General features: G+C 41.8%; 1 protein-coding gene across 1 annotated transcript; it reads left to right on the top strand.

The window, feature by feature from the left end:
• Positions 1–1291: 1291 nt before the first annotated feature.
• Positions 1292–7414, top strand: LOC140679135 (uncharacterized). The gene is made up of 5 exons (XM_072914049.1): positions 1292–1642; positions 6583–6792; positions 6898–7063; positions 7180–7213; positions 7339–7414. Exons 1-5 carry the CDS (start codon positions 1292–1294, stop codon positions 7412–7414), a joined length of 837 nt encoding a protein of 278 aa, XP_072770150.1.
• Positions 7415–12573: the final 5159 nt, after the last annotated feature.

Raw genomic sequence — 12573 nt, 5'->3', positions numbered from 1 at the left:
AGAATTGAAACACTTCAGAAGGAGAGAAGATCCAAGTTAAACAAGGCAAGCAACATGCAGAAACATATCATGGAGATGATGAAAAATGGAGAGGACAAAATGGAAGTGCAATGTGCTTTCACCAAATATCACAATGTTATAAAAGAAACTGCAAGTGCACACCAATCCCTCCTACCAATTCTACCTACAGAGGACCAAATCAAACATGACATATGGTACAAAGCCAAATTAATTAATGTACATGAATTTGTTGAGCATGTTAACACCTGGAAAAAAGCGCCAATCCTGGAGGGTATTGAGGATTTAGAAAGTGAAATTAATCCAAATGACAGCATTTCTAATGTTATAAGTCACAAAAAACATGGGAGTCACACACACTCTGGTTCTAGTCGGTCAAGCACCTCCTCAGCTCGCAGACAGGCAGAGGCTGAAAGGGCTGCCCTCGCTGTCCTCTCTGCGGCTCTAAAGGAAAAACATGCATTGGAAGAGGAGGAGGAAAAAATCAGAAAGAAAAAGGAAATGATGGATCTGGATGCTCAATTGGCAGCTGCTGATGCGAAATTAGCAGTTTTAAAAGCTCCCAGTCTTTATGCTTCCTCCCATACAGCATCTGATGGCATGAGCTCCTACTTAAAGAGAACCAAGGAACCACCAGTCACTCGCAACCCCCAGGCTAAAGCACCAGTCACTCTCAACCCCCAGGCTAAAGACTATCAACCCCTCACACAGCAGCAGTCAAGCCAAGCTTCACCACCACCTCCACCACAGTCTATACACCATCCATCTGAGCAACAACAAATAACAGCATGGCAACTACAATATAGGACACCACTTCCCATTCAACCACCCACCTTTTGGCAAGAGCAACAGTCCATGCTTTCACACCCTAAACCCATTCAGGTACCACTGCAACCACCACCTTCTGTACCAAAACAGCAGCAGGTCTCTTGGAATACAGTGCAGTACCATAGCCCTACAACCCACATGGACCCCCCTGTACAGCAATCAAGGCAAACTAACATTTCCCCTCCAACCAATGGCACCCCCACTTTATGTGACTTATTGCACAGGCAAAATGAGATTGCAACATTGCAAATGTCATTGCAAACTTCTCATCTACTCCCACCAAGGGAGATTCCCTATTTTGACGGTGATCCATTACTGTACAGAACCTTTGTCAGAGCATTTGTGCAATGCATTGAGAAGAACACAAGCAACAAAGGAGACTGTTTGTACTACCTAAATGTACACTAAGGGTCAACCTAAAGAATTGGTGCGTAGCTGTCAACACATGCCCCCAGAAAGAGGCTATGAGATGGCAAAGTATTTATTGGAAAAACACTTTGGTGACCAGTACCAGATAACAGCAGCTTACATGGACAAAGTGTTTAACTGGCCTTTGGTAAAGTCTGAAGACGTACGAGCTCTGCAAGCCTACTCCCTTTACCTTCGAGAATGTTGCACTGCTATGGAAAACGTGCAGTACATGCAGGAACTTAATATGTCAGCTCACATGAAAACTGTGATCTCCAAGCTGCCGTACAGGCTGCGAGAAAGCTGGAGAGTCTCTGCATGCAACATATTAGAAAACCACCATCGCAGACCTCAGTTCTCAGACATTGTAGCATTCATTGAGCGACAGGTGAAAATTGTCTCTGACCCAGTCTTTGGAGACATCCAGAATGCACCACAGAGTACAGGAAGTAAATCTGTAAAAGCAACAAAATCACAAGGTAAACCCAAATTCCAAGGTAGCAGTTTTGCCACAACTATTAATATCGAAACCCCTCAAACGGAAGAGCAAACCAGATACAAACCTGCTCCAAAGCAAAGTGCATCAACTCGTACCACAAATACCTGTGTTTGTTGCTCTAACAATCATGCTCTTGACCAGTGTCCTCAGTTGGAGGAGAAGACCCACAGGGAAAAGATAACTTTCATAAGACAGAAAGGAATCTGTTTTGGGTGTCTTCATGTTGGACATCTTAGCAGGCATTGTGATAAGCGCTTGACCTGCAAGATATGCAAGCAAAACCATCCAAGTCTGCTTCATATTGGTCAGAAGGAAAGCGCAAGCAACATAATTCCAAACCAAAATAAGGCAAGGGGACTATCTCTGAGTACACTCTTAGAAATAAGGGTTCCAAAAGGGTTCTTCTACAAGGGCTGCGGTTCTAACTGGAACCATTTTCTTCTGAAAAACCCTTTCCCGAAGAAAGGGTTTTTCAAGGGTTCTTAGCAGAGGTGGGACCAAGTCATTGTTTTGCAAGTCACAAGTAAGTCTCAAGTCTTTGCCCTCAAGTCCGAGTCAAGTCTCGAGTCAAGACAGGCAAGCCCCGAGTCAAGTCCAAAGTCAAGACTGGAAAGTCTCAAGTCAAGTCCTAAGTCCTGCATTTTGAGTTTCGAGTCCTTTCAAGTCCTTTTAACCACAGACTAATATATTAACACAGATTGTGTATGCTTTTCAAACGCTGTATTTATTTATTAAAACAAGTGCATTTTAAATTGCAGGAAAGAAAATTGTGCTGACATTGCACTTTATAATAGCACTATTAACCAGTCATTTTAAACATTAACTCATTCCTTTACAGAACAAACACATTGAAAAATAAAGTGCAAATGTACTTATTTGTACAAAAGTGTTAACATTGAAAAAACATGACATATATGTGAACATAACAAAAAAGTTGTACTTTTTATATGTCAGGGCCCTATGCTGCATTGCATTTGCAAAAGACCAAATTAGCCAAGAGTCTGTCAGTCATTTGTGCACGATGGGGGCGTAGTATGATGCCACCATGGCTGAAAACTCGCTCCACTGGAGCACTGGAGGCAGGCACTGCCAAGACTCTCATGGCCACTCGGAACAGTGAAGGAAGAGTCTTCATGTTCAATGCCCAGAACAAAAGGGGGGAGAGAGTTGTTTTGGGTTGGTGCACTACTTGTAAGTGTATCTTGTGTTTTTTATGTTGATTTAATTAAAAAAAGAAAAGAAAAAAAAATTATTTCTTGTGCGGCCCGATACCAATCGATCCACGGACCAGTACCGGGCCGCGGCCCGGTGGTTGGGGACCACTGAGGTAAACAACCAACAGTATGTCAGAAAGCTAGCTAAAACGGTACACATATTCATAATATAGTATACATTTTAACTGACCTTTATTTTACTATTTTTGTCTTTTTTTAGGTGACTAAAATACGCGGTGCTGCTGACCGCCGTCTAACGTTACGTGTGATATATTGACTAACGTAACCCTGCTTAAAAAAAAATCACTGAACAAAAAGTATGAATAAGGTAGTGAACTGCAACAGATTCCCGTGTTTGCAATAACGTTATAACGTTAGCAGTGAGTTTACAGCCTCACTGATTTAACTACACAGCAAATAAAAGTCACGTTACGTAGCCAATAAACGTTATCTTACATTCAAAACTTACCGTTCTTTGTGCAACTTCAAATGCCGGACGAAGTTGGAAGTTGTTGCCTCTCCATCAGTAATTTTCGAACCGCATGTGTTGCATACTGCAAACCGTTTTGTGTTGACCACCTCGTAATTTTTATACCCAAACGAAATTATTTTAGGTATCATTTTTTGTTCACTGGCGTGTGGTTTGGACATGTCTTCTTCGTTGGTTGTCCTGCAATTTGATTGGATGAATGCTGTGTGATGAAAACAAAGTAGATCTAATTTGATTGGCTGTTGTACTGAGACCACACCAGCTGACACACGCAACGCTGATAGACAAGTACACAATGAAAAATACGGAGCGCTCCCGAATAACTTTTTCATCTTTGGGTTTTGGGGAAAGTAGCAAGTCATGTCAAGTCATGTCAATTCAAAAGGCTCAAGTCCAAGTGAAGTCACAAGTCATTGATGTTAAAGTCTAAGTCGAGTTGCAAGTCTTTTTACATTTTGTCAAGTCGAGTCTAAAGTCATCAAATTCATGACTCGAGTCTGACTCGAGTCCAAGTCATGTGACTCGAGTCCACACCTCTGGTTCTTAGTAACGCTAATGGTTCCAGTAAGAACCATTTTGATCCAGAGAACCCTTTAAAACCCCTTTTCTGAATAATTGGTTTTAAAAGGGTTCTCACTAACACTAAGGGTTCCAGTAAGAACTATTTTGATGCAGAGAACCGTTTTTGGAAGAAAGAGTTCTTCAGGGATTGTTGAAAGCATGGGTAAGATCCTGTGTCACCAGGGACATACTTCCTGATAACATTTGCCAATAATGGTGCAAAATACATTTCCTTGTGACTACTGATACAAATACTTTTCATATTCAATATCTTTGTTTATTTTAAAGCAAACTCTTCTTCCCCAGATCCTGTTGATCAAACTGTAACATAATTGCCCATCTTGGGATTTGAACACCTGCCACCCAGTCTAAAGTCACTGGCAATAGTGACTGAGCTAACCAGTTGGCTGCCTACAGTCATCAGGTCCACCATACTAGTCTATTACCTTACACCTTCTGATCAGACATACAAATAATGGCAGTCCTATAACTGAAATGTTCTGTTACCAATTTATTTCCACAACCATTAATTATAAGAAAGCAAGATCTTCATCAGCAAATCTTGTTGACTCAAGCAAAGATTAGCTGTGACTGGGAGGACCAATTTTGAAATCTGCCTTGACAACTGCTGTCTGGCTAGTGATTCCATTTGAGAAATAGCTCAGTGATTTAGGAACTGGTTCTTGGTGCCAAAGAACCTGGGTTCAAGCCCTAACAAAGGTGGTGATGACAGCTCATGAAAATGCCAGATGGTCTTTGTGAAGCAAACATATACATTTTAGAGTCATGATAGATTAAACATCAGTTATTAATTTATGGAACAAATCGAATCAATTAAAAAATCTAATTACCAATATCTCCATTCTGTCTAGATGCAATATGTGTATTTTCAGATTTTTGTCTTGATAACTGATATATTTACAGTGGTTTCAAATCTGCATGCACAACAGTGAAAGGCTTAATCAATTTGTGAAGCCACTGTTGAACTGTCACTTGCCAATTAGCTCAGCATGATAGACCACAGTCTTTGGTTCTATTGTTGTGGATTTTAGCCTCAACTGGTGCAAAAGGAACATTATAATGTCAACTGTCTTGCCTTCCTGTTCTCCTGTTTGTTGCTCAGAATTGCCTTTATTTGCCAAAAATCGCCCGGACCCGACCCATCGCTGCGCAGCAGTTATTATTGTGTTTATTTAGTTTAGTTACACTACTCCCTTCTTCAGGAGGAAATGACACACAGCAAAGAACTAGCAAGGTGGTCCCTGCAGCAAGGATATAACCCCTCTTTCTGGGGCATCTAAGTGAGCTATACGACTCACTGGACAAAGGCTTTTGAAAGTTTGTTACAAGTCATGTGATCTAGGGATACAGTTTGAAGTTGTGAGTTCAAGGCCTGGTTGATGCAGAGTGACCATGTTAAAGCATACTGAGGTGATGTGTGGATTAGTGACAGACAATTTAAAAAATATTAAACACTTATTTTACAGACAATTTTACTCATGTATTTGTCTCCTCCTCATACTTTTCCATGATCGGCCTCATCCCATGGTTGCTGTACCCTGCTGACTGGCTTAGTCCAGTTGTGAAGCTGCACATAAGTTCATTGATAGACAACGGTCTTTGATGTCAGAGGCCAAGCCTTAACTGATGCAAAAATCACACTGTAATGCTGACTTTTAGGCTACTACATCAGGGTTTGTTGATGCTGGGAATTGAACCCTGATCTCCCAGGGGAAAGGGCAAGGTTTGGTGTGTTGGGCCAGGGAGCTGGCATGATGGTGGCTGTCATGTGTGAGTTAAGAGCTGGTTGCCCCATGGATTGCACCACATGGTCTGTTCTTCCCTGCCTACAAACCAGGTGTGACATACCAATAGTGATTACTGTGAACAGAACAGAACAAAGAAGAACAGGAGAGAGAACAGAAGAAACTTCCGAGAATCAAGGTGAGCTAAATATAATATCTTATTTCAGCATGCTTGACCCTAGCTGAGGACTTTTATGGTAAAAGGTGGACTAAGCATTTGTTTCTTGTTATGTTTTGTTCGTTTGCTTATTTGTTTGTTTGTTTTCTTGTAGAAAACAAACAAATTGCATTGTGGTCAAACAATACAATACCTGACAAAGCTCTGCTGAGAGCTGCCATAACAAAATAGGTTACAATATATCTGTACAATTAATCTGAAATCATCCTAAAAAGGTTATCGTAGTTGTTATTTTAATGAAATATTATAGTATAAATTGTCAATGTTAGAAGGAGCTTTAACGTTGTCGGTAGCGGCGTTGCGGTCGCCATCTAGCTCGTCTTTGGAGGGATGGGTGGGCTGTTGAGCACCATGGATCTAATACATCCATGTTGAGCACACACTAATGTGCGGGTAGGAGGAGCAGGGAGACTGGGCTTGAGCTTGGTCTCCAACATAGTGGTAGCAGAAAGATAACACAAGACGAGGATTACAGAGAGGATGATTCTTCCATATTATATAACTTTTTAAAAAACATGTACACCTCATCTTAATGGTTACCTCTTACTATATTGCTTGTCATTTTTCTTGAATGCATATAGGCTCAAGAGAGTGAAGAATGTAGAGAGGATGAAAGGAGCATTGAAGCTCATACCAATGAAATGTCTACAGAGATGCTTAAAGTACACCCAGATCTGAACTCTTTAAAGGAGAGAAGGAGACGAACCTATGCATACCGAAAGACCTTCATGGCAACTGCCAAGGCAGAGGAAATCATCGAAAAGTTTCCCGCACTGAAGCTTCCTAAAATAGTTGGTATCTTCAAGCATTGAATTGACCATATTTATTTGTATGTGTATTACTTAATTCATGATCATCAAGTATTTTGAGATGACACTTTTTATCACTCCTTACAGCTTCTGTGGGAGATGAAGGAGCAATTCCTTGTAGAAGCTGATCGCAGAATGGCCACAGAGCTGGATCGAATGGCAACGAAGATGGTTCAAAGAGCATCTATGTGTGACCTAAAGGACTGCTGCCAGAGGGCAATCAATGCCTGCCTGGATGATTCAGTAAGACGAGGTATCTAGGCCTATATGTGTATCTATAGGAGCCACAATCTGTATTTCTGAAAACAAAAAATATTACTCAGGACTCATTAGGGATGCAGTAATTCTACTGCTGCCTTCCATTTTCAGAGAGGACTCATCCTTTCTATACACTCTACTGGAGGTAAATACTGCATTTAAGGTCAAGATTTAGGAATTGCCATTATCCATATTATGGCAACATTGAGTAATTTTGCTGTTTTCACAGCAGGTTTTATTTACTGACATGTATCTGTTTTTATTGCATAGGGGCCAAGCGTGCCTACTCCAGCAATCATGCTCCATAACACACACGAGGGGAACCCTTTGCAGGCACAAAGGATAACCCTATACCTGGATGGTATACAGGTTTTGACTGAGGACAGCAGCATGGACAGATCATATACTATGAGTGCATTAATGTCACTCTATTTTGTTTTTGCTGTCCAGTACCCAAAGGAACTGAGAAAAACTCTTATTTTCATTGAAAGATGTGTGTTGGGGATCAAGGACCACAGTGTTGTACCCATTTCAGTGAAGAGACTATACAACTGTGTCGGAAGTGGGGAGTAGTGAGTAGATGTGTTGCAGCATGGGATTTCATACTTTATGTTCTTGTTAATGGTCAAATTCCTGCTGCTGCCCTTTGTTTGTACATATTGATAAAAAAAAAAATCCCTTATTTAATACATATTTTGGACCAATACATTTTGTTTCATTTTGGCATAGTGACGTCTCTAGATTTCCATTATTGTTACAATACGTAACATTTTGAGTACTTATTACATAACACTGAAAAGTATTTCAACATTATTTAAATCAATGTGAAAACTTTGTGGGATTCCCTCACTTTCTCATGATTCTGTTCCACTGTCACAATTAGTACATACAGTATGTACACTGATTCTTTTCATTGGACCATGCATTCTTTTATTGTTTGTAGATAGCTTACAATAAGGCACAGTAAATGCAGTAAGTGCACCTTGGATTGATTGAACTAAAACTATTTTGTGTCTCTTTCTGCCATGTCACCATTGCTGGAGATTTATTTACACAAATTCACCTACTGAGGACAGCATGATGTGTCTGGCCTGTCATGTTGCTGATTCCACTGGACCTATGCTGACTTTTGACCTGTTCTCCCCTGGGACCTACACAGCCTCTCCTGTTTTGTTGGACTATCTTTAAATAAATGTTTTTCTCATTAAAATGTTTTGAATGTTTGTTCAATGTCAACATGATAAATGACCACAATATAATATGAACTAAACTGATCTGTAGAATACAATATGGTTCTTTATAGAACCCTCAGAAGACAGGACGGTTATCGGTGAAAACCTTTGAAAAGGGATGTTTTTAGAACCCCCTGTGTCAGGTCTAGATGAAACCCTTGAAACATGAAAGAGTTCTTAGTGGAACTCCCTGTGTGGGTTCTAGATGAAACCCTTGAAACATGAAAGGGTTCTTAGTGGAACTCCCTGCATGGGTTCTAGATGAAACCCTTGACAAACAAAAGGGTTCTTAGTGAAACTCCCTGTGTGGGTTCTAGATGAAACCCTTGAAACATGAAATGGTTCTTAGTGGAACTCCCTGCATGGGTTCTAGATGAAACCCTTGACAAACAAAAGGGTTCTTAGTGGAACTCCCTGTGTGGGTTCTAGATGAAACCCTTGAAATACGAAAGGTTTCTTAGTGGAACTCCCTGCGTGGGTTCTAGATGAAACCCTTGAAACATAAAAGGGTTCTTAGTGGAACTCCCTGCATGGGTTCTAGATGAAACCCTTGACAAACGAAAGGGTTCTTAGTGGAACTCCCTGTGTGGGTTCTAGATGAAACCCTTGAAATACGAAAGGGTTCTTAGTGAAACTCCCTGCGTGGGTTCTAGTGAAACCCTTGAAATACAAAAGGGGTCTTAGTGGAACTCCCTGTGTGGGTTCTAGATGAAACCCTTGAAACATGAAAGGGTTCTTAGTGGAACGTCCTGCATGGGTTCTTTGTAGAACCTCTCATGGGGGGTTCTGGGTGGAACCTTACACACACAGTTCTAGGTATAACCCTTCATGTTGGGTTCTAGGTAGAACCCTCCAAAAGGGTTCCAGGTGGAACCTTTATAAAAAGGTTCTACCTGGAGCCAAAAAGGGTTCTCCTATGAGGACGAGCCAAAGAACCTTATATGGTTCTACTTAGCACTTTTATTTCTAAGAGTGTAGTGCACAAGTATCTCTGCAAACATGTGGACAAACGGGGGCTGGAAATGGAATTCTGTCAATTCTGCCTGTACATATAAAGTCCAGCAAAGGACACACCATCATAAAAACCTATGCATTCCTGGATCCGGGCAGCACAGATACATTTTGTTCTGAAAGCTTGATGACAAAGCTCAACTTGAAAGGAAGAAAAACTAAAATCAATCTCCTAACCATGGGCCCAAAAACATCAGTTTCCAGTTACATGCTGACGGACTTAAAGATTTCAAGCCTCACTGGGCAACAGTTCTACGACCTTCCCAAGGTCTACACCCAAAAAAGGATGCCCGTAACTACAAACAACCTCATCAATGAAGAGGAGTTGGCTAAATGGCCATACTTGGATGGCGTCACTCTTCCTCGTGTTCAAGCCGATGTAGAGCTAGTGATTGGGACCAATGCTTCTAAACTGCTTGAACCCTGGGAAGTGGTCAACAGTCGTGGAAATGGACCGTATGCCGTTAAGACTCTATTGGGGTGGGTCATTAATGGCCTTCCTGATTACAGTAAGAAGAGGAGTAAGATTGGCTGCTCCACTACTACTGTTAACAGGATCTCCATAACAAAGCAAGAGGAGCTACTGCACAATCAATACAACCATGATTTACACGACAGGTCATCAGAAGACATTTCTAGAGACATGAAGTTCATGAAGGTCATGACTAAAACGTGCAAGCTTCAAGATGGACACTACACTTTGGAACTTCCCTTTAAAAAGGATGATGTGTCTCTGCCCAACAATCAGTGCGCTACTAGGCAGCGCATACTTGGCCGGAAAAGGAGGGAAAGATGCAAGATTTCTGATGTCACACAATGGCGGTACAATAATACCACTCAAAATCCTGCAGACAAAGTCTCAAACGAAGATGGAGACAAGTCCAATACATCTCTGACCTATTCTGGAAACGCTGGTTAAGAGAGTACTTACCTTTGCTACTGGAGCGGCAGAGGTGGAGCAAACAGAGAAGAAGTCTCATCCCAAATTACATTGTACTGATCACAGACAATACCGCTGCACGTGGCTCTTGGTTACCGTATTTTCCGCACTATAAGGCGCACCTAAAAACCACAAATTTTCTCAAAAGCTGACAGTGCGCCTTATAACCCGGTGCGCTTTATATATGGATAAATATTAAGATTCATTTTCATAAAGTTTCGGTCTCGTAACTACGGTAAACAGCCGCCATCTTTTTTCCCGGTAGAACAGGAAGCGCTTCTTCTTCTACGCAAGCAACCGCCAAGGTAAGCACCCGCCCCCATAGAACAGGAAGCGCTTCTTCTTCTACTGTAAGCAACCACCCGCCCGCGTAGAAGAAGAAAAAGCGCGCGGATATTACCGTACGTGTCATTTCCTTTGTGTGTTTACATCTGTAAAGACCACAAAATGGCTCCGACTAAACGACAGGGATCCGGTTCATGAAAAGACGCAATCTCTCCATCCGCACACGGATTACTATTTCACAGCAACTGATATTCCTGTGAACCGCACTGTGGATACAACGGGAGCACGTACGGTGAATATTCGCACCACAGGGAATGAGAAGTCATCCTTCACTGTGGTTCTAGCTTGCCATGCTAATGGCCAGAAACTTCCACCCATGGTGATATTCAAAAGGAAGACCTTGCCAAAAGAGACCTTTCCAGCCGGCGTCATCATAAAAGCTAACTCGAAGGGATGGATGAAGAAAAGATGAGCGAGTGGTTAAGGTAAGTTTAAGTTTACGCGAAGAGGCCGGGTGGCTTTTTTCACGCAGCTTCGTCCATGTTGATATACGATTCCATGCGCGCCCACATCACGCTGGTTTTAATATATTATTAAAGTTTGACTGACCTATTTGACTGTTTTTTTGACATTCCTTTAGCGCAGTTAGATGCGGCTTACAACACGGGGCGGCTTATAGGTGGACAAAGTTTTGAAATATGCCGTTCATTGAAGGCGCGGCTTATAACCCAGGGCGCCTTATGGTGCGGAAAATACGGTACTTGGAAGAGTCATGGAGACTTATCCAGATAAAAAAGGATTGGTGCGTTCTGCTATAATCAAAACTGAAAAACTCTTAACTCAAAGATGATTATTATTTGTTTATATTTATGGCTCCATTGTTATTTATTTTGAATTGTTAATGGCATCCTGCCCTTCTCAATTGGGGGCCGGAGTGTTGGAGCCAAATTTCCCTATTTGTTTATAATGCTTTTATTTTATTTTCTCTAATTGATTGTTGGGTTCAGCATGTTGTATTTCCTTTTTTGGCAGATTGCTCCGCCCACTTCCTGTTAAGAACCAGGAAGTGTCGACAGGGAGGGGACTGTTGCTATGGTGGGGTTACCATGGCAGCCTCCTTAAATTGGGTTCAGGTGTGAGCATGGGCAGGGCGATTGGAGGACAAACAGTTTTCGACCGTGTGGTGTCGTGTGGTGTCTTGTCGTGACTTGTGGTGACAATGCTGTTATAATGTGCCATTCAAGGTTAGCATACTTGGTTATATAACTTACACTTGGTTTAATTTAGATAGCTTGTAATAAACGGATTGTCATATCCAAACACAGTTCTACAGTACTGGACATTCTATCATTTACACGCGTCAAAATGGTCAACACAGTCGCCCTCGGTACCAGCCCAAAGGTAAGGGCTGTACAGGCACTAATGCACCCCCATATCATCACAGATGCTGGCTTTTGAACTTTGCGTCGATAACAGTCTGGATGGTTCGCTTCCCCTTTGGTCCGGATGACACGATGTCGAATATTTCCAAAAACAATTTGAAATGTGGACTCGTCAGACCACAGAACACTTTTCCACTTTGCATGAGTCCATCTTAGATGATCTCGGGCCCAGAGAAGCCGGCGGCGTTTCTGGATGTTGTTGATAAATGGCTTTCGCTTTGCATAGTAGAGCTTTAACTTGCACTTACAGATGTAAAATGTAAATGTGTTATACTTGTATAGCGCTTTTCTACCTTTTTTAAGGAACTCAAAGCGCTTTGACACTATTTCCACATTCACCCATTCACACACTGATGGCGGGAGCTGTCATGCAAGGCGCTAACCAGGACCCATCAGGAGCAAGGGTAAAGTGTCTTGCTCAAGGACACAACGGACGTGACTGGGATGGTAGAAGGTGGGGATTGAACCAGTAACCCTCATATTGCGGGCACTGCCACTCTCCCAACTTCGCCACGCCGGCACCATGTAGTGATGAACTGTATTTAGTGACAGTGGTTTTCTGAAGTGTTCCTGAGCCCATGTGGTGATATCTTTT

This window comes from Nerophis lumbriciformis, linkage group LG11, assembly GCF_033978685.3.
Source record: "Nerophis lumbriciformis linkage group LG11, RoL_Nlum_v2.1, whole genome shotgun sequence".
In the NCBI taxonomy this organism is placed as follows: Eukaryota; Metazoa; Chordata; class Actinopteri; order Syngnathiformes; family Syngnathidae; genus Nerophis; species Nerophis lumbriciformis.
This window is presented reverse-complemented; position numbering and strand designations above follow the sequence as displayed.

Bases quoted from the DNA above. Each gene is read 5' to 3' on its own strand.
- LOC140679135 (XM_072914049.1), top strand. From the start codon at position 1,292: ATGCCCCCAGAAAGAGGCTATGAGATGGCAAAGTATTTATTGGAAAAA. The intron at 7,064-7,179 runs GTATCTAGGCCT...TTCCATTTTCAG, and splicing joins GGATGATTCAGTAAGACGAG to AGAGGACTCATCCTTTCTAT. The intron at 7,214-7,338 runs GTAAATACTGCA...TTTATTGCATAG, and splicing joins TTCTATACACTCTACTGGAG to GGGCCAAGCGTGCCTACTCC.